This window comes from Seriola dumerili, unplaced genomic scaffold, assembly GCF_002260705.1.
Source record: "Seriola dumerili isolate Sdu_G_001 unplaced genomic scaffold, Sdu_1.0 BDQW01000003.1, whole genome shotgun sequence".
Taxonomy (NCBI): Eukaryota; Metazoa; Chordata; class Actinopteri; order Carangiformes; family Carangidae; genus Seriola; species Seriola dumerili.
This window is the reverse complement of record NW_019174258.1, coordinates 14,044,048-14,066,418: the sequence shown is the minus strand read 5'-3', so window position 1 is coordinate 14,066,418 and position 22,371 is coordinate 14,044,048. Positions and strand designations below refer to the sequence as shown.

Below are 22,371 nucleotides of genomic sequence, written 5' to 3'. Positions count from 1 at the left end.
GGTATGGATAGTGGGAGAAATTAAATCAAGTTGTGTGGATAATTCTCATGCAGCCAGTTCATCTTTTGCCATGATCCGGAATTCCGTGTAGTCCATTACTTGTGTGTCTTCCTGGAACAGATTCAACAGACCCCTCGCCACCTCTCTCCCAGGAATGTGTGGTGAAACACTTTACTCAGCTCAGACTTGCAGTCCACTGTCTAACAAGGCTAACTGTCGCTCAAGGCGATGAATGGTATCAGCCTGAGTCACAAGTTCTTTGTGAACGGGAAGTCAGCTCAGTCCATACAGGTCAGATTGTACTGTCACAGCTCGCGGTTAGGTGGACTCAATAGCATGACTCAGAGACGCCGGTAAAAGTGCACCTTTATTTAAGCTTGACAGGGAGACACAGGCAAGGGCAAACAGTAAGTAAAGTCAGGGCGAAGGCAATGGTCAGTAACAGGCAGGCAGATTAACCAGGCAAAAGTAGCACACAAAAGGCAAAATATAAAAATGGGGAGGTAGTTAAAAAACAGGCAGGCAAAACAGGTAAAACAATCAAGAAAGGCTGGAAAGCTACGATGTGGAAAGCGCAATCAACAATGTGCCAGGGAATTAGAAAATGGAAATTGGCCGGTATAAATACTAAGAGCTGATTAGGGAATTGGGAACAGAATAGTAGGAGGATGGGGAAGAGTTATGTGGCTGAAAGGTTAAGGCTGAGGTTACTGCAGGGCAGGAAGGTATTTGAAAAGACAGGATTCCATCAAATTTTGTGTCACCTTCAGCTCTCGACAAAACTCTGACGGGTGTCTTCATGGAAAACACTATTTTCTAACAAGCATTACACTCTGTGAATTTCTCTCATTTGTAATTGCAGTTGCGTCATTAAGCTAATGTGGTGGTGCTGTATCTTAATCCCAACAGTGCACTGGGAAAGTTGCTATCTAAACTACCAAAGAGGAAGAGCTACAATTTTTCCTGACGGAATTTCCTCCAGAGTGCCTTTTTTTTTTTGCCCCTACAGCAAGAACATGTCAGGCACCCCGCTAATATTTCGTGGCTGTTTCGAACAGGTCAATACTGTTTCTTTTGCATCCAAGCATGTCCAACTTCTTAAAAAGGTTTTCTGAATTAACATTACATCCTATCAGTGTTAAATTTTCAGCTTTGCAGATATGGTTTGTAGAATCGGAGATCACTTTACAAGAGTTTGCCAGAAGTAGAATCATAGGTGTAGGTGGAACAGTGCAGACATCATCTGATTGTTTTAAGCAGTTAAGAGGTAATAATTCATGTCAGTGACGAGATGCGGTAAATTTATCAGATCTGCAAGAAGTGCGCAATCACAAGTAGTGGAAGTTTACGTGATTTTAACATCACTTTTTATTCATCTTCCCAGAGTTTCTCAAAAACCTCAGAACCAATGGTTTTGACCTGCATTGGCTGAACCAAGGTATCAGGCTCAGACATAACAAGGAGGGCATGACATGTTACCATTTCCAAAAGCATTGTGCCCTGACGCTGCTGCTTGCCGCTGGCTTTGTGAGACAGCCATCCACAAACTACAGGCTGGATACCATAAGACATTATGACCTGAGAGCTATTCAAAAAGCAACAATGGAAAAAGAGAAACGTGTTAGTCTTACACACCAAGTAATGAGGAGGGTTTCTCCTTATTTCTGTCCAGTCTACCTCTTCAATAGGAATGCCAAAATCAGCTTTGTACAACGACCTCGTTTTATCAATGCTTTCAACAGTGCAACTGATGAGCAGCCTGTAGAAATTTTTTACAGACTGACTTTAGATTTTTGGTATCTCTCAAAAATTCAGAACTAAGATATTTCAGCTAAAGCATCTTTGCTTTGCTCCAAACTGTTTTTGGGTCGATATAATTTCATGGAAATTTCTGCCTTTCCTCTGCTGCAGACTTGTTTTCGAGATCTGTCTCGTTGTGTCCATCTGTCTAATTAAAACAAATTAGTTTATCCATTCTTAGGAGACATGTGCCACTATTCATCTGGATATCAATCCTTCAGCAAAATTCCATTTTATTCTGCTCTCTGTGAAACTGTATCCTCACATTTTTTTTATTTTTTTTACATCCTCTGCTCACTCTTTCTCTGACTCACTCACTCCCTGTCATCCTGCTTCTTGCCGTGCTTTAAATTGTCTAAATTAGCAGCATTTGGCCTCGACCTTAAGTAGAGAAAGTGTGGAATTGTCTGGGATCTGTGTGTCTTCTAACACATAGAGAGAGAGAGAGAGAGAGAGAGAGAGAGAGAGAGAGAGAGAGAGAGAGAGAGAGAGAGAGATGTCCTTGATTGAACTACACAGCTCTCAATCAGAATGACTTGGCACATCTATAAGAATACTACCAATCACTTTCTCAGTCTCACTATTAGTTGTCATCATCATTACCACTCAGTACCACTTAACTCTGCGTGTGTGTGTGTGTGTTTGTGCACGTGTGTGTGTCTTGTGCACATGTGCTCGTGTACTTTGGGAGGACCAGTTTGATTTATAGCCCTTACTATGGGGTGAGGACATTTTGACCGGTCCTCACACCTTCAAAGGGCTGTTTGAGGGTTAAGACTTGGTTTTAATGTTAAGGTCAGAATTAGGTTTAAGTTAGGGTTAGGATAAATGTTAGTGTTTAGTTGCATTTAGTTGGGATGGTTAACATTAGGGTAAGAGGCAAAGGAATGCGTTATGTTGATGGGGTGTCAGCCCAGATCTTTGCAGGTAGAAAAATCATAAACAATAAATGGAAAAATTGTTTTTACTTTGGAAGTAACTAAAATAAAATTAGAAAAGTAGCTACTCAGACATTTCGCTGTCCAGAACCTGCATGCTCAATTGCTCACACCTGGTTTCAGTTACTCTGTACTCGTTGGATAGAGCTTTGCTAGGTTTCAAAACACCACGTACTAATAGAGAACAAGCATTGATGTCACAATTTCACCTGAGTACACCCCCTCGGAGTGAGTATAGAATATAGAAGCCTGTTCCTACTTTCTTTTAGATATTGTCAGCCTGATAACTTCAATTTATGTGCTGATCGTGGATATGTTTTTACAATATTTCAGTTTTAGTACATTTAATTCAGAAACACATGCTTCATTAATTTTTACAAAGCAGCTTAGAAATTATCTGTTCACATTGCCTCTCTTCTCTTTATTCTCCTGAAGTCTGTAAAACTGAATTCAGAAAGAATTCAGACATGCGTCAGTCAGAGCGCAGTTAAGAAGAAGAGATCTAATTAGACAAAAGAAGTAAAAACACCTGTGTGGGTGGACCGTTGCTGTGTCAGGGCTTTAAGTTAAATGTGAATTAGTTCTGTGCCTGTGTCAAAACAGACAACTAAAAAAGTGGTGAAGTGTGCATAGAGTAGTTGAAGTTCTTTTGTGTCTGCAGGTGATAAATTAATCTTTTCAATCTAAGGCAGATGCTGGCATTACACTACAAAGAGCTTTTTCAGCTATTATCACAAATCTCCAAGGCAACATCACACATGTATGTAGCTGAGTGCCGAGTACCGAGTAAGAACAGGTGCTTTTGTTTAGTTTTTCTTTAGATTGATAGGTTGAGACATTAATTGAAACATTTTCATATGTATCGATTTAGATGTTTTTTTTACTCTTGGTGCGTATTTACCAGGATATACTGTACCATGTACTATGCTTTTGATAGCATTTTAAAATTGGAAAGTGTTCAGTGCTTATTATCTAGTAATTGCTAGTCAACTATTTTTTGTTTTGTTTTGTTTTGTCAGGTTGTGCCATTGTCACCAAAGGTGTATTTAATAACATTAATAAGAATTTCAGTCTATTTAGTTCCACTGTTCTGGTCTTGTCCATACCAGCGTTCTCTCACATGGCCTACTGGGACCATAGACTGTATATTAAAATGGACATAGCCTCCCTGACATCACCCAGAGTGGCTTTGAAGCTGAGTCAGCTGCTTTGTTGTCACCAATTATACCCAACTTTAAGCCAAATATTTAAATGGGTGAGTTGAAAACAAAAATCACCACCTGTACAGTTGTCATTAAGGAGGAAATTAGCTATAGAGACAAAACTGTTTTGTACCAGGCTGTAAACAAGTTTTTTTATTTATTTTTTAACATGTGAGTCTATGCCGATTGACTTGCTTTTGGAGTCACCCTCAGGTGGCCATTCAAGGAACTGCAGTTTTTGGCGCTTTCTTGTTAGCTTCATTTTTCAACCCTGGAGGTTGCCGCTTTACTAGGACACTTAAATGCAACATTGTCATTATTAAATGTGCATTAACTGACTTTTTGGCCACTTGGGGGCAGGGCAACAATCTCTAACCAAAACACTGACATACAGTATAAACTTATAGTTGTTATGGCAAATGTTTTAGCAAATTTACACATTCAGCAGACATCGAGCAATATTAGCATTCATTTGGAGTCGTGCTCCAAGCAACCAGACAAAGGTAAGTCCAGTGTGCAGTCTGCACAAACTCCTGAGGGAAATGGCTCTTCACCAGCAAAATAGCTAGTTGCTTACTTGGTCTCTCTGCCATTCGGTGGTTGGAAGCAAATAGTATATATTGTGTTTTTATCAGAACTTTTTAGCTGGAAATAGCTGTCTGCTGTGGCTGGAAATTAGTTTGAAGTGCCTGGTGAAAATGTACCTGAAAGTTAAGTAAAACAGAACAGTTTGCTAAACGCTCCACAGAGTCATAACAACAATTATTTGACTAATTTGATCCGTTCTTAATTTAAAAAATACTGATTAGAATAGGTTAATGTTATTCATTACACCTGAGCTCTTCCTGTACAAATGCTAAAGAAATCCAATATGGCTGTCAGTGTTGCACCATATTATAGTAGCATTATTAGTATTTGAGATTTGCTGCTCGCTCTCTGTATGTTTATCTTTTCCTTTTATGTTTCTTCATCTCAATGGTGCTCTCTGAAGTTGAGCAACAGGTCCTAATGAACATTTTCAAATAAAAATGTATGAACCTGTAAACAGCTACTGCAATTAAAGTAATTATTAAATTTTTATAATATCAGCGAGGTGAATGCCAGTGCCTTCCGGTATTTACATAAGAGAACATAAACGTGAAATTAAATGTAAATCAACTTGGAGGGGATGGTGGTTCTCTCCCTGGGATGCAGTGGGAGATTAAATTCACATCTGCACACAGAGATGATAGACAGAAATGTAAATGACCTACTTCTACTGCAGGTCAGGATACCAGGAGATCAACCCACACATCGCCCAAGAGCATGTATGAGAACACATATTCATATCCCACTGCAGGATATGCACATGTGCTTTATTTCACACATAAGGTTTGTGGGCTGACCTCTGTGGGTAGAATGATTTATATGTATCTTGCTTGTGACCACATCTTTGACTGCACAAACACTGCAGTGCTGTATGTTCAGCTTTTTGGACAAAGAGCAAAAGAATAAATTCTGTCCTGTCATTCATGGCTACATGTTGAGACCACTGCTTAAGTGACTTAAGCTGCACTTTCTCTCATGTAACCACAAGAAAAGTGTGACTACAGTCTCTGCAGAAACTTTTTCCTTAAAATACAAAGCCAGTATTGTTTGTTCTAAACAGTAAATGTCACTTTTTTGAAAGTTTGTCTTGGTGGCCATTTTAAATGGAAACTGGAAAAGGAAACTGAATGCCTGTGCCACAGTCTTGTTGTAAATAGGATTACTAGTTTCTAATTAAAACATTAACCATTAAATTAAACATATTCAATCTGGCACTTAAAAATATATTTAGATGTTTATGGATGTCTCGTGTTAGTCACATGGTTATCAAACCCAAATTTAAAGGTCCCATATTTTACACTTTTCCTGTGATTTATTTTAAGTGTTGATCCATAAGAAGATATATTAAGATAAGATAGAATCAAAAAACATCTCAATGTTGTTTTACATCTCCTCTCTTAGGCTTCTCTCTGGAGCTCTAGTAACAACAGAGAGGAGGCTCTGAGCCTCTCTTCTGATTTAGTGCTATATTATTATTGCCATATATTGTCAATGTACAGACTTACATGACCAACTCCGTAATCACAGGAGTTGTGTGATGACATGATGCTTATAAGTGTCTTCCCCTGTTTTTCTACCATCTATGCTGGGCATAGTTTCTGGTTTCAATATTGTTTTTTCTACATACTGACTTAAATTGTCCGACAGTACAATGAAAAAAGTACTGTGCAATTGATAAAACTGGCCTAGACATATCTCCCATTATGCATTGCACAGACAGGGAAAAAGATCATTTTAGATGTGTGCCAGATGAAAGTTTGAAATAGCTGTTTGAATTTGCCATTTGATACTTTATTCTCCTCTATATAGAATTCCCTATATAGTGGGTAGTGATGTCTATTTTTAGCCATGCTAATAGCAACATTGCTCTATGGATGGCAGTGTCGGTCTGTTGGTTGGTCCACCACTTTACTACAGACTGAAATATCTCACAAACCATTGGACTGAAGGCCATTAAATTTGATACCAGTATCCATAGGGCCCAGAGGATAAATCCTATCAACTTGGATGATCCTCTGTCCTTTCCTCTAGCATCACCAGCGGGTCAAGGTTTTCACTTATCTTGTGAAATATTCCAACATCCACTGGATGGAATGGCACAACATGTTATACAGACATTCACACAGTGTGTTCTAATGTTTTTGGTAATCCCCTGACGTTTCCTATAGCACCTAGCAGATTCAAATTTCAGGTCTCCACAGCTGTTGGAGGGAATGCGATGAACTTTGATATCTTTGGATCTTTGGTACTTTTATATCCCCCACAGAATGGTTACTAATTACTCTGGTGATTCTCTGACTTTTACTGTAGCACTGTCATCAGGTCAGAATTTCAGTTTGTCCACCACAAATACCTAATAACCTAATGACTTTCCTGTCGGCTTCAGTTCTAATTGTGTTTAGAGTTAATGAGCTAATGTCACATTATCACTTTGACCATGTTAGTATGGTTGGTGTTATTAGCTCAAACCACCATGCTGTCAAAGTACAGTCTCACAGAGCTGCTACGACTTTAGATGCTTAGTCTTTTTATAATCGTCAAGGTTTACAGTTTAATCACTAAGGCTAAGAGGAGGTAGGTATTATTGCTACTTCCACAGACAAAAAAACACTGGACTGATTTCCTTGATCAGCTGTTTGATTAAAAAACAATATGTATACACCAATATATCCTCCAAAATGATAGTTACAGGATGACTAGCTCTTGACATTTAGATGTAGATATAATTTCCCATCAGGCATGAATCGGGTGCAGTCATCCCCTATATTTTGTCTGTGTTTGATTATACGGTTATCTTTGTGACCCAGCCCTATCTAATATCCCACGTTTTGTGGTGACGATATGAAACCTGAGTGTCAAAGTGTCCAGTGTTCTTAGCAATCTTAGAAATGCTTCAGCTGCACTGTCCTGTGTGTAGGCATGGTTTTAGATTGAAAATGACCCCCAGGTTAACATTACAGGAATGAAATACGAGTGGGGGTGTGTGATTGTGTACGTGTGTTGTCATAATAGAGGCCAGTTAAGTTCAAGTTTGATTAACAAGCAACACACCGATTTACACACACACACACACACCAAGTTGTCGTATAACTTGTTAACATGCCAAAACCTCACTAGGCTTGTTCTTGTGCCTGCAGATTTTTCTGAACCACATGTACCACAACTGCACATCTTTTACCTTCCCTTTTGTGATTAAACATATGTGTAGAAAAACTGTTTTTGTATTTGGTCCTGATGTAGGTAGCCGCTGTCCTTGAAACCACGTCTCTGAAAGAAACCTTTAAATGGCATCAATATGTCCCAATTATTGTGGTAAATGCAGAAAGCAAAAGCATGTGGACTGAATAACAAAGCTAGAAAATAAAGCAAAATTCAATCAAACTTTTTTGATGACTGGGTGCACCTATGAATACCCCTCAGTTTTTCATCTCCTTCAAACTGCATAACTTCTTTGTACTGTAGAATTATTTCTTTTCTCTTTTTTAATGCTCATTCACAAAGCTGTAAAACATACTGTAGTTCATCAAAAGCTTTGTTAAGACATACATAATCTATATATTTATAGCAGTGAATAACGTGTGCTCATCTCTCCCTTCTCTGTTTGTCCACAGCACAAAGACCCCTAAGCGGGCTGTGTTTGCAGGGAGCATGCAGCTGCTGGCTGGCATCAAGCTGTGCACAGGCAGAGTTCTCACCAACCACCCCCATTATGAAGATAAAGACCTGCGGGAGAGAACCAGACAGGTAACGTAGGCTGCACTATACTGTCAAACACACATAGGGGTGTGGGAACTACCACAGGGGCTGCGAGATAACAAATTCAATTCAAGACCGTTTGATGCTGGTTGTCCATCTAAGTTGAAAATTCACTAAAGCCCTTCCCTGAACATCTCAACAATTGTTGTGAACTATAACTCTGCACGGCAGGTCTGTCAAGGTCAGGCTTTCTCTACACGCTGAAATATTAGAAAGAGTTATTTTTGCCTTTTTTTAATGTTGTTTATTTTTATGCTATAACATAACTTGTAGGTTTTATGCAACATAATTTGATACAGAATAAAAACATCTCAAGAACAGCACAAAACACTGGTGCATGGAAAAATGTTATATATATACATAGTCGCTTCAGTAAGTATTAAGAACGCTTCTCCTATTGTTTTGTAGATTAAATTTTAAACTGATAAAATGGCCATTTTGACCGATCAATCCACACCCTACGCAAATTTATTAAAGATAAAAAACATAAGTCTATCATGTAAAAGATTATTCAGACCCTTAATTCAGTAATTTGTTGAAGCCCATTTGGCAGCAACAACAGCTTTTTGGGTAACTTTCTCGAAGCTTTGCACACCTGGATTTGGCCAGTTTATCCCATTCGTCATGGAAGATCTTATCAAGTTCTGTCAGATTTGGTGGCAACTGTCTATGAACTGCCAGGTTCCTCCACATATGTTCTCAAAACAGGAAGACCAGGTTGCAGTTCACAAAAACACAAAAAAAGAAGTTGGTAGAGGTCTGGAACACATTTTGTGGACTGACAAATGTACGACGACTGCAACCAAAGCTTTTCAGGGTGAAAAGTCAATCACCTGATCTTAATCTGTTATTCCACTTGCTGAACACTAGACTAAAGGCAGAGAGACCCCACAACAATAAAGAGCTGAAGGAGGCTGCAGGAAGGCTTAGGAGAGTATCATCAGGAAAGATGCAAAGCGCCTGGTGATATCTGTGGGTCAAAAGATTTTCCACAAAATATTATATATGATAATTTTGTTTGATCTCATATGTATCTGTTCAATTACTTAACTTTGGAAACTATGTATTAAAAAGCTATTTCTCCCACACAGTTCTTTTTAAATTGATGTAAACCTATTCAAATGAAAGCTGCAGGGATTTTAATGTAATATCCTTTTTTTTCCAATTGAATGTGCTGAAGCATGGAGCCTTATGAACAAAAAATGTGTAACTGTCCAAATACTTACAGTCTGGATTATACAGATCAGGTTATGGAAGGCATGTGGTGATTTTGTCAGATATAAGTGCATGTCGTCAGCATATAGACTTAGTTTTATGTTCTATTAATGTAGTCTGGAATCCAGTGATGTTATGTCCTACAGATTTCTGGTCTAATTTATTGTTGAGATCAATAGCAGGTTTTTTGGAATTACACAAAGGCTTCCATGTTCTTAAATAACTTTTTTGAGTAAATTGGTCTTTTTTGGTGTAATGTAGCATTCTTTTTACTCTTAAGGAGACCTTTTGAGAAAATGACATTTGGATACATTCTTAGCATTACTTGAAGCAGCACCTTTGGCTTCACTTTTTTCTTTTTCCACTGTCGGAGTTTGTCTTTCAAATTGTGCTGACTGAATATTAACAGACCATAGTGCAGAGAGCAAAGAACTCCGTTTGTGAACACTGGTCTGAAGTTAGTTGTGAAGTTCTGAAGTTGTCCTGGTGTGACTGTGGCCAGCTGTGCTTTCTCTTTTAGGAGGCTGTTAGATTTGGTTCAGGTGATAAGCAGGGCAGATTATAATTGGTCCAGTCTCTTAACCTCCTACTGTAGTGACTCTTCTCATAGCTCTTGTTTCTTTTGTCATATTATCTTTCCTCTCATGCAGCTTTAGCCGAGTCTCATAAAATATGAGCTGAAGTTTTAAGGGAAGGATGTCCACTCCTTTTAAAATAGTCAATAAAAGTCTTGTCTTCAGGTGTTATAATTGATATTATTGCAATAACAGTTTATCAAATGACGGTGTGAAGTGTGCCTCTATTGAAGGGCACCATCCCCCAATTGTGAAGGAACTGAGAGAGAATCATTAATTTTTGGAGTCCAATTAATCAGTCTTATATCAGATGTAGCGTACATACGTGGCCTGGCATCAGTCACAAGCCATTAAGGAAGTTCATTATAAGGACATGCAGAGTTGCAGACTCACAATTGACACTTTGCGACTCTTTCCACCATCAAACTATCAGATTGATAGGAAACAGAGACAAAGCTCTTCCACAAACAGACCATGCTGTTAGCATGGCCGAACGACACAGAACCAGACCAAAGATCAAAGGGTCAGCTCCAGGGGGTCAACCAATGGACACCAGATAACTGGAGAAGTGATATTTGATTGTTTCTTGTATAGGACAAGTAACAACAAAAAGGACTGATTAACACTAAGGTGTGAATCCTGGCCTGTCGGTGCCATGCATGAACACACACACACACGCACACACATCACACACACACACACCAACCTCTTCTTCCTCTGTCCCTCTCTAGATAAGAGTCATAAACTGCAACCCACATTCCAATCCTGGGTAGTGACAAGCAGAACACTCTTCACAGACACAGATCAAAGGATGAATGTAAAATTAAATATCCAACTGTTCCTAACTCATGAGATGTTCCTATGTAATAGTTTAATCCCGAACTTCTATCCCATAGAATGTTTGAAATGTAACATGTAGATTTTAAGACAAAGGTCCTTCATGTGACCATACTGTCAGCATCCTTCACACAACGTAACACACTAATGACATCCAGAATGTGCTATTATTATTATTACAGTCGAAGACTGCTGTGTAATCCATATGTATAGATTATTAGCTTTTGGGAAATGTTATATTATTGTTTGATCAATTAACCACTTGTATCATAATTAATTCCAGGTTTGAAGGAATGTAATATGAAATCAACACTCCTATTACTCCTCTCTGCTATTATTAGTGCAAGTAGTTTTATGTTTTTCCATCTAATGTTTTGTGGTCATGGTGGAAGAAGGATGTGCGAGTTCTATAAGTAACTCTAGAATTTAAATTATTCTAAAGTTCAATGGAAAATTACTCTCTTCTCCAAGTGGAAACACAGGAGAAAGATGGGGTGACGCCCATGAACATGCGCCAGCCCCCCAGGGGATAAAACAGTCGTGAACCATTCACACATTGCCAAAAGAAGCCAAAAGAAGCCCCTTTTTCTAGGGCCCAAAAAGCCCCTTTTTCTAAGGCCAAAAAAGCCCCCTTTTTCTAAGGCTATTTTCTAAGCCTGTTCAGAAGCCAAAACCAGGCCTAAGCCTAAATCAGGACGACAAGAAGATGCGAGAAGCGAGAAACGATGCAGAAACTAGAAGCTGAGAACTTTGCTCAAAGTCAGAGTCCCGGCTCAAAGCCCGGCTCTGTAGCCATGTAAACTCTTAGCTCTAAGCTGCTCGCTACAAAACTCATGGCTCTTAGTCATTTTGCACTTTTCGCGTCTTTTATTTTTCTTCGCCACAAGCTACAAGTAACATGATTTTTGTCTACATGCGCGATCTTTATTTTTATAAGCCAAGTCAAGACCAACTGAACCAAAGCAACAGAAGTGGCTCAGAGTAATTTTGTAACTTTTAATCATCATCAAGTTTTCCTTTTTGAAGATTTTGACAAACTTTAGAGTCATCTGGTCAACGCCAGTCTCCTCTAAAGTTATCCAACCAAAGTGAAGAGCATTAGAGTTTATTTCGCATCAACCCGCAAGAGACGCAGGCAGATAACATCTGCACGACCGCCTGCAGAGAAAGCTGAGCAGAAATCAAGAGTTCCCGAGACAGAAAGTCTCCTGGACAAACTCCACCAGAGCTGAACCGCTGAGACACCGGCAGAATCCGTCATCGTGATAAACGGGACACGGCCTCCAGGAGAATCCACCTAGACCCCGCGTCTCCAGGGTTACCACGGCAACCACAGCCACCTGGGTTCCAGCCGAGGGTCTCCAGCTACAGCGCAACTCACAGTAGGCCGGTCTTAAACACTTGCTCATGACTGGGTTGATGTCGAAATATAGCAATATTTAATCATCAGACCTAATTCGTAGATGTAGTATCATTAGCTGTATAGTCATATGTATAGCATAAACATATTCTCTCCCACCATTGCCAACTCATCACACTGCTCATTCATTATATTATTTTCATCTTTATGATTATTACACCTTGCATTTACTCTGTACATAGTAGTTTAATTAAATAAACTCATTTATTTACACCCAGTTGTTGTCCTGTCGTATTCTTTTGACGTAGAGACTGGAGATCCATTGAATCGAGAAATCATGGCTTCCGATATGAGATTGATAAATTTGGCAATGAAGTAATTCATTGTTGTCCTCCTAGAGGACTGGTGCCCCATTTCAACGAGAGTAAATCATTAAATATAGCGTTAACGCTACACAGAAGCAGTGACTTCTTGATTTCATTCATCGCCGATCTCAAAGGGACGCACAGTGCAACACCGGGGTCAAGTTAAAGATGTTTATTAACTAATCCACTAACACAGAGGAAATGCAATGTCTGATAACCATAAAGGTATAAACTGAAGCAGTTGATCACTATTATCAATTACCTGGTGATATGTGATAGGAGGACCTGGGCGATGGGGGAAGAGAATAAGCTTCTCTTATGTATAGCACACTTATTACTCACAGTTACGGAACTGTTTACTGCTGAAATGAAAGCTAAATGTTTATTTCGACATCAAACCAGTCAAGAGAGAAGTGTAGATGGAGTTGCCTATTTTGCGTTGTGCTGCGCTGTGGAGGCTTGAACCCAAAACAGCTGATGTTGCTGTCAGCAGTCTTTGACAGCAGACTCTGGGTGGATCCTCCTGGAGGGGTCGGCCGTTACCAAGGTGACGGGTTCTGCTGGTATCTCAGTTGTTTCAGCTTTAAGAAAAGTCTGCTAGCAGACTTTCTTCCTTGGGCACTCTTGAGATCTTGTTAGGTGATTCTGGGCAGGCATGTAGCCGGTGGGCAGGAGGTTGATGACAGAATAAACCTTTATTGTTTCTTGACTTTGTTAGATACCTTTAGAAGGAATTGGCAAAACGACACTAAAAACTTGACAAATGTTCTAAACAAAAATCAAACAAAGGAAACTTGGTCTGAGGGTAGATAACAAGGAGAACAAAGTGGATAAAAAGAGTATAGAAGTATGGAGTATGAAAGTGAAGGTAACACAGGCAAAACAAGGCAAGAGCATCATAGGATCTGGCTGTTTTATCCTCGGGCTGTGTTTCCCATTACACCTTTCCCTCTTTTTCTTTGTCTTGATCACAGACGAGAATAATTTTTTATAAACTTTGACTTGTTTACTTTAGCTTTATACGTGAATGTTGCATATCCTTCTTCCACCATGACCCACTTTACTTCCAACAAGTTGATAGCCTATGTGAAAATACATCAATGTCACATGCAACAAAACATGGATAAGAAAGAAACAAAGAAAATTCATTAACTAAACTGAAAATAACCATTTCTAACGCTATTAATAAGCGAATGAGGATACAGTCTCTTAATTATTAATAATAAAATGATACAAAAATAAATACAAAACTGTCTATTCCCTGGAGGACACAAAGTCAGGAGTGAGCCCTAGGTGGCAGTGTGGTTACATGGTAGATGCTAGAAATTTGGATTTTTATTTACGTCATGATGCTAAAATCTGAGGGATTTGTGTGACAGAGCTGAAAACTGTTCATTTTCATCATGTGACCACGGTGGAGTAGGAGGAGAGTGTAGTGTGGATTCATTGTTGACTTATTTTGACGTTTCTATCTTTGCCCACAAGCGTTTGTCGTCGAGCAATCAATATGCAACTCTCCCAACTGAGGACCGATGTGTGACAGTTCTGGCTGCCAAAGTTGCCGGGACTTCCGCTACTTTCTCTTATTTTCCTCCAGACGCTCTCCTTTCTGCTGCCGTGTATAGTCATGGTGTCGGTGAGTCTCAGGGAAGTTTTCACTGAAGTTGAAACATTTCCAGCTCGAGCAGATGTACCTCGTCTCCGTCTAAATTTGAGGCGCCCAGAGCAAATTTATTTAGTTTGTCCTCGTTCCTGTTTTGCTATTGACTTTGTTGCAACTATGCTGCCTCCAGATATCACTTTGTGCTATAAAATACAGCATTCAACACTTTTTATTGTTTTTTTGGTTGTAGTTTATGGCCAGTTAAGGTGTTATGTTATTATAATACTCCATATGACATATGGAGAGTATGCCACCAGACATATGTTATTTATATTCCCCAGAACATGTTCATTCTTCAGTTTGGTAAAATGAGCTGATTTATTTATTCAATTTTGTGAAAAATGAACAGTGACCCTGAAAACTGAAAAGTCAGACACTTTGCCATAGCACTGTAGCAGTGTTTAAATGTTGTTAAACATTATTTGACCTTTTATTTCTTTTCTTATTGTAGTAATGTGCAGCCTTTAGATATTATTGAGACTGGAATCAAACAGAATTTTCTGCCTTTTCCAGAGCCTGCTGTTGCTCTGATCGTAGCCTCTTCCCCACATGGAAAAAAACCTGTATTGTGCAACTGCAGCTAACGTCACCCATCCATCTCACTCAGCTCTGTGCTAATGTCTTACGTGAAAGACCAGGGAATTGTCTGTAGATGGGGCCAGTGACCTGCAGTGATTGTGTGAATGAATATAGGATCAGTAGATGCAGCGAGTATAAGGTGCATCCATTAAGTCAGGTTGAGTAGTAATGTAGGAAAAATGGAGCCTAAAATGCTGTGTTCCAGTAAAGGAGAGATGAATGGTGGCGCTTGCACTCGAGTGCATCTTGGTAATGTATGTAATATAATGCGGATGCAGAGGGTTTTCACTCTCATTAATGGAGGAAACCACTTTTCAAAACAAGCTGAGTAGTTGCAGTGTTTCCATTTTATTCACATTATTTTACCAATTAACTGACATTTTATATGGTGTTGTGTGTACATTTTTTTCCAACTCAAATTTTATTTGTCTTTGTTTGTGTGGATTCTCTTTGGTCTTTGTGTCTTTTGCTTCCATTTGTTCTTCACATGCCTGTTGTTATAGTTGTCCATAAATATGTGTGTTGACAGGATCATAAGACTGACACCCAAAACACTGATCACAAAAACTTCTCCAAGCTCAAATATGCTATAAACATACAACTGTTACTGTTATCCGCTTGTGTCTGCTTGTGCTTTCTGTGTGTCTTCTTCACAATGAGCAGGAAGTAATGTGTGGGTCATTTCTTGCGTAGCTGAGCCTATGTTTTGCCTCCCAGCGGGAAGTCAGCCATGCTGAGCCGTTGGCGAGGCCGGAGCTTAGTGTGGAGCTCATTAATGATCCACGACACTGGTGCAGACCTTCTGGGCTCTGAGAGTGTGTGTGTGTGTGTGTGTGTGTGTGTGTGTGTGTGTGTGTGTGTGTGTGTGTGTGTGTGTGTTATTGAGGAGCTTAAATCCCAGCTTAATTTGTGTTTCACTACAAAATAATTCATTAGTGGAACAAGAACACAGCTTTTCTTGTCACCTATGTGTTTTATGCTCTTAATTCACAGACCTAGCAGGCTTACATGCTGTACTGGGAGCAACAGGTTTAAAGTTTCATCCTTGTGTGTTAAGAGTGTGTGAACAATGGCGCAAGTACACTCTTAGTTATGGGCTGTTGTTGAGTGTGTTTTGTCCCAATAAATGTGTATTTTATATTTGTGGGTTTGAAGGATAAGGTTGTGTTATTCCATATTTTTTTGTTCTGGTCAACAAATCCCATGAATTAGTCCATCTCTCAATACTGATATACTACTTACTTTGTCTGTGACTGCAGCAAGTCACTGTAGTCTTAACAACCATTAACTGAACAGGATGAAATAGTGAATTTGTTGGGAACTATTTTCATTGGTGAATTAATACACAGATGGTGCTCTAATGGGAATATAGTGTGACTAAAACTATTTAATTATTAATAGTTTGAGGATTCATTTGTTAAATTTCAAGCCCTATCCGACTGAAAATAATCTGGCTGATTAGGCTCATGCACATAATTTCCAGTTATTGTGCCATGTTTCTAGCTCACTACAGCTGAAAAATGATATTAAACAGAAGCAAAGACAATAGAACTAAAAAAAAAAAAAGGTTTAGATTTTTACCAATGTTAGGTATGGCTGCTAAACATGCTAAACATCAGCATGTTGGCATTTTCATCGTGAGCATTTTAGCATTTAGCCGAGGTGTTGGTGTAGAAACTTGTTGGATTGTCTCTTCAGTAATCCACTCTTCCTTTCAACAAAAACCCATTTAAAGTCTACTGTGCTGAGTTTTATCCCTGATAAACATCTGCAGGAGAAAATTCTGTTCCTCTGTACTTGCAGCTTACATAATTTGTCCATTTAAACCTGCTGTTGTGTGAAATTGGTCAAAAGATGTCTTTCATCTGTTCCACATAAAAGATGAACCACAACAGATTTCAGAAAGCTGAGTTCTGTTCTGGTAATTTTTTTTTTTTTTCTCCCTCTGATTTTTGTTTCACTTCTAATTGTTTTCAGAGTTTTTCTGGAAGCATGTTATAATTGAATCAAACCAACTTCCATCAAAACTCTTAATTCAAAGTAAATGTGCCTGGTAATTGTGTTCCAGGAGAGAAGTTTTCTCCTTCCAACAATATTGGTGTTAAATTATAAAGCCAGATGATCTTTAGGCAAAAAAGCAATCACACAAGCGCACACAAACCTAAATAAATCCACTTGTCTTCTTCTCTGTGTGTGTGTGTGTGTGTGTGTGTGTGTGTGTGTGTGTGTGTGTGTGTACGTGCATGTGTGTGTGAGCAGGTGTATCAGGTGTACGGCCGTCGCTCCCCGGAGGAAGTCCATGACATCCTGAAGGCTGTCGGGGCCGACTACGTGGTGCTGGAGAATAGCATCTGTTACGAGCGGAGGCACAGGCGAGGCTGCAGACTGCGGGACCTGCTCGATCTGGCCAATGGACACGTGGGTGGCATTTATTTAACACGACTCATTGTAACTGTGTGTGTTTGTGTTACTATGTTGGTGGGGTCGGGAAACTGGGAGGCCACGGGAACTTTGTGGGGATCAAAATGCTGGACCCCACAAATTTAAAGGGCTGTTTGAGGGTTAGGGTAAGGGGCTAGGACAGGGGTTGGCAAGTAAGTTTGACCTCTGGCCAATGTTTTTTCTTATCCATTAAATGGCGGGCCAGAAAATAATCAAAGGCTAATCTAAGATATTGATAAAAATGCAACTGAAATTTACTTTTACTGTTCACATATGTGGCGCTGTGGCCCACAGTCACAGATGGGGGTGGTAAAGAGATGATATGATAATCTTTTTGGCCGGAACCACAATCCACGATCTTGCTCATCATCTGCATTCTGGTTCCGCTCTGATCTTATTCTGAAAGTCCTGACTGGAAGTTGTGATTCCTGACTTTCCGCTGCTTTGACACTTCTTTCGGATGTTGGTCAGCTCGTCCACCCACAGTCACAAATTATATGTTTGACTGACTGATTTAGTGTTATTTTTTTCATGTCACACATTGTATGTCCTCTCCGTCCGAGGTTTGTCAAGCAAGCAATAGAACCTTTGGAACTTCCTTTCAGAACATTTCAGAATAAAAGCTCACAATAGCTTGAAATAAAGCATTGCAGCAAAAAAACGGACTTTTTCTCGAGCTTTTCTATGATTCTGTGGGTAACTGTTGCTGCTCAGACGGAGAGCTATTTTAGCAACAGAGATCTATTTTTTTTAGATTAAAAGAAAATCATATGATCAAAATAATCTGACAGGCCAGATATTAATGACGCCAGTTGCCGACCACTGGGGTAGGGAATGCATTATGTCAATGATGGATGCCCACAAAAATAGCTGTACAAATATGTATGTGTGTGTGTGTGTGTGTGTGTGTGTGTGTGTGTGTGTGTGTGTGTGTGTGTGTGTGTGTGTGTGTGCGCGCGTGTGTGCGTACGCGCACACATGTGTGTGTGTGCATGCGTGCACCATCCCATCTGCCAGCCTCTGTGACTAGGTGAAAACCTGTCAGCCTCTGCAAAGATCAATAGTCTCACTCCTCACTGTCTCTCACTCTCTTGCTGTCCCTCTCTCTTTCATTCCGCAGCCACCCCCCTCAAACTCCCTCCATCTCCCCCTTATTTTGATGTCGGATGCCTTGCACTGGCTATTTGGATTACTAGAGGCGAGACAAGCTTCAATCTGGCTGTCTGGCTCAGTGTGGTGTAAGACACATGAAACACTGGGTTGATGTTTGTGTTTGTGACGCCGTAAATGTCACACAGCATACACCACACCTGAAGACAGCTTTATTGAAGGAATGCTGGGTGTAAATCCGTTTCTTTCTTTCTTTCTTTCTTTCTTTCTTTCTTTCTTTCTTTCTTTCTTTCTTTCTTTCTTTCTTTCTTTCTCTAATCCAGAGCCCTCATCTTGAGAAACATGGTATTAATATAGAGAATAAAAAGCAACCCCTCAAAGGGATAAGGCCTATAACTAATGGATGGATTTCAAACTCCTTTTTTACACAATATTTTACAAACTCCTGCTCCAGCTGTAATGGATATCAAAGTTCAAACCAAGAAAATATCAGAATTCTCTCCTGCTGCTGCGTCTGTCTTTTCAAACAACAGGTGGTCCAAATTATTGACTTGAATAAATCTAAAAGAATTTGACTTTACTTTGTTTCTGCACATTTTATGTGTTTTACTTTATGGTTATTTGGTTGAGGTAGTAGTTTTATATAGAAATGTAACAACTCAAAACAGCTTCTAATTTCTGAAAATTAAATCAAAGGCCAAGTGTGGTTTTTAAAGCCCCTGAAAATTTCGTTAAACTAAGTATAACATAAAATATTCATGATGAAATGAGCAACGATCTTTTGAACTTTGTTTGGAAAGCAGCTTTAGGTTTTATTTATTAAGAGCTTAACAGTCAAAAAAATCAGCTACTCTGCTTCATCAGGATGATTGGCATCGTCCTGGAAACATAAGCAAATCACATTTTGATTTAAAGTTTGCTTCACAATGACCAAGCACCCCTCTTCCAAATGAGTCCATTTGGAAAGAGAGAAGGGAGCAAGAACAAAAACTTTGGCAGAAAATAATTCCTTTAATACTGATGATCAGCATCTCATTCAGTTTGTAGTTTTTTGTTTGTTCTCTACAAAACCAACAGATTTATTTTTTGATAAGGCTGAAAAAACATTTTCTAGTCTTCACTGCTAGTTTCATCACGGCTCACATAAAACAGTCCATCACCCGAGCGTCTCTATGAGTAGCTGAAGTTGTTACAAAGTTGCACTTCTTTACATTCAGTCTGGGGGCAGAATCTTTACATTGTGTTCACAGAGAGTGTGAAGTTAGGTATTATTTCTAATTCAAAAGTACTAGCAGACATTTTATCAATATAGCAATCAATAATAATCATTTCAAAAACCTCAAAAACCTGATGTATTGATTGATGATCAGAGGTGGACAAAGTACACAACTCCTAGTCAAACATTACTCCAATACATCTGAAGGTAGTTCAGTCAAAGTTTTACTTGAGTTAAAGTACTGGAGTACTTTCTTTTAAAATACTTAAGTATTCAAAAGTACATTTCTTTATGTCAATGCATTGTTGTATCCTAATGACTCTGGATCTACCTACTGCTGACTGACTGTAAATAAACAGATGGTGGATTACAATAAATAATATAATAAATGTAATATAATATAATATAATATGATATAAAGATGATAGAAATGTCCATAAAAACACAATTGAATCAGCAAAAGCACAACGTAACTGCTACAATCTATCTGTTTAAAAGTTTATCTGGAATTAAATTAAAATTACCTCGACATGTTTTCTCAAATTTTTTTAGGCAGTGATGTTTGGTCGTGTTGAACACAGCAAACATTTAAAACTAAAGGAATCTTTCTTTATTTCTAAAACTTCAAACATGGACTTAAGATAAGGCCCTGGGTGCTCTGGCTCAGAATCTCCTGCCTCATGTTTGTCTCGTAGCCATCGTTAGGACACTGACAGGTTCAAACTGAGCCGTTCAAAAACACAGCAGCACCACATGACTGACAGTGTCGGAGTTAGCTGTGATTGTTTTTTCTCCTATGATGAACACAGTGTACGGCCTATTGTATTTTCTAAATAACAGAAAATTAATTCCACGGAAATATAGTGGAGTCAAAAAAATAACACTCAAGTAAAGTAACTTGAAAATATACCTAAGTACAGTATAGTAAATGTTCTTCATTACTGTCTTCATTACTGCCTGATGAATATACATCATTGTTAACCTTCTGCCCTTCTTGTCGCTGTTGATGATGTCATGCTCATCCTCCTCTCCCTCTGTACCATCAGATCATGGATGGACCTGGAGAAAACGACCCAGACCTTGTCCCCGCCTCCCACCCTCGATTTTGCGAGGCCATCAAGACGGATGCAGCGGCTTACAGCGCTCTGTTCACCAGAACATTCCACAACAAAACCTTCCACGTGTACCGGGTCAAGAAGAAACGCAAGAAAAGCACCAAGAACTCGTCAGAGCCCAGCGCGACTCTGTAGCCGGAGCAGGGCTGTAAGAAAAAAAACCCCGTCAGAGGCCAGAGAGAAGAGAGACGGAGAAGAAGAAGAAGAAGATAAAAAGCACTGAATCCACGCTGTTCCTCTGTCTCCTCTCTGCACCGCGCCCAGCTGTGATCATGCCTGTTATTTTTTTTTAACACATGGCTCTGTGAACTGTGGTGTCAGAGCAGTGGGCCAGTTCAGGCTTGGGGCAGCGCTGTTTTAGTTAGAGAGGTGTGGAAGCACCTGTAGGAGTACTGCTTTGGGTTGTTCTGTCTCCATCTGTCCACCTGCTCTCCTCAGGGGTCTGAACACCACAAGCAACTACTAATCGTTTAGTTTCATTCGAAATAATCATCGTTTTTTGCACAGAGCATCACGAAATGACCAAAACACAGAATTATTGTTGTCTCGTTCATCCAGAGTCGGCTCAGGGTTCAGTAACATGTTTCTAGATCCAGCATCAGATCAGAGTCCTTAAAAATCTTTCATCAAACTTTTAAAACGGTAAAATACTCAATACACTGTGATAGAAAGCTTATCCGCATATGCAGTGTATATTACATGTTTCCTATTGGGATCTTCTTTACAAATTAAAATATGGAGTGAAAATAAAAGATTTGCTGAAAGATTCTGTGGAGTTTAACAAATGTGGGGATTTTGAACGACTTGGAGCTGGATCCAACATGGCTATTGGAACCCAACCTTAATTCACTATTTTTCTTTTATACACAAAACATTTGTTTGAAAGTGCAAGTTGCCAACGTAGTTCTGATGTATTTCAGTTCTTAAGGGTAGACATTTATAGAAATTACACGTAAAATAAGCTATCCAACTTTGGTAAATATGCACACTGCCAGTTATTCAATGTGCTTTATTTGCACAGTGTTGATTAAAACTGAAGCAATGGGCTTCTTCTTAATACTCCAACATTAGAAAAAGAAAAGAAGATGCCACACATCTAAAAAGCTAAGATAGCCTCCGCAATCCCCCCCAAAGGTCAGCGTTGTCAAGACGACTTCTTATTGGTAAAAGGCGTAAAGTTTGTGGCACATGGATTTATTTTTAGCATTCCTGGGATTGAATCCACCAATTCTGGCGATTCTATTAAAATTCATTAATTACCCAGAATCACCCAAAAGCTTCTGGTGTGTCTGGGCCTTTATGATTTCATCCACGACACTTTTACACCTGGTTATTTCTGTTTGTTTAAAAATTAAGCATCAAAGTTCAGACCATGAAAAAAAGTAGTGCGACAAGACAATCCCAACTCAAGGTCCACTTACCAGCTTTTTCAGATCTGTCAACCATATCAGTCTTCTCAAAGTGCCATGAGTCACATAGATCCATCCATGTGGGAGTAAACTCCATCCACCAATGAAGACTCTGCGATAGGCTCGAAGCTCCAGGAAAAAATAATAAGTTGAACTTTACTTGGGATTGTGTTGATTGTCAAACTACTATTTCTTTCAATG

General features: G+C 39.3%; 1 protein-coding gene across 1 annotated transcript in view; it reads left to right on the top strand.

Moving 5' to 3' along the window:
• dpy19l3 (dpy-19 like C-mannosyltransferase 3) overlaps positions 1–20,987 on the top strand; it is a 68,284-nt gene extending 47,297 nt beyond the window's left edge. Inside the window, exons 17-19 of the mRNA XM_022742417.1 lie at positions 8,140–8,272; positions 17,138–17,296; positions 20,693–20,987. Of these exons, the coding sequence (XP_022598138.1) occupies positions 8,140–8,272; positions 17,138–17,296; positions 20,693–20,896 (496 nt within the window). The 3' untranslated portion in view covers positions 20,897–20,987. The remainder of the gene's footprint in view (positions 1–8,139; positions 8,273–17,137; positions 17,297–20,692) is intronic.
• The last annotated feature ends 1,384 nt before the right edge of the window (positions 20,988–22,371 follow it).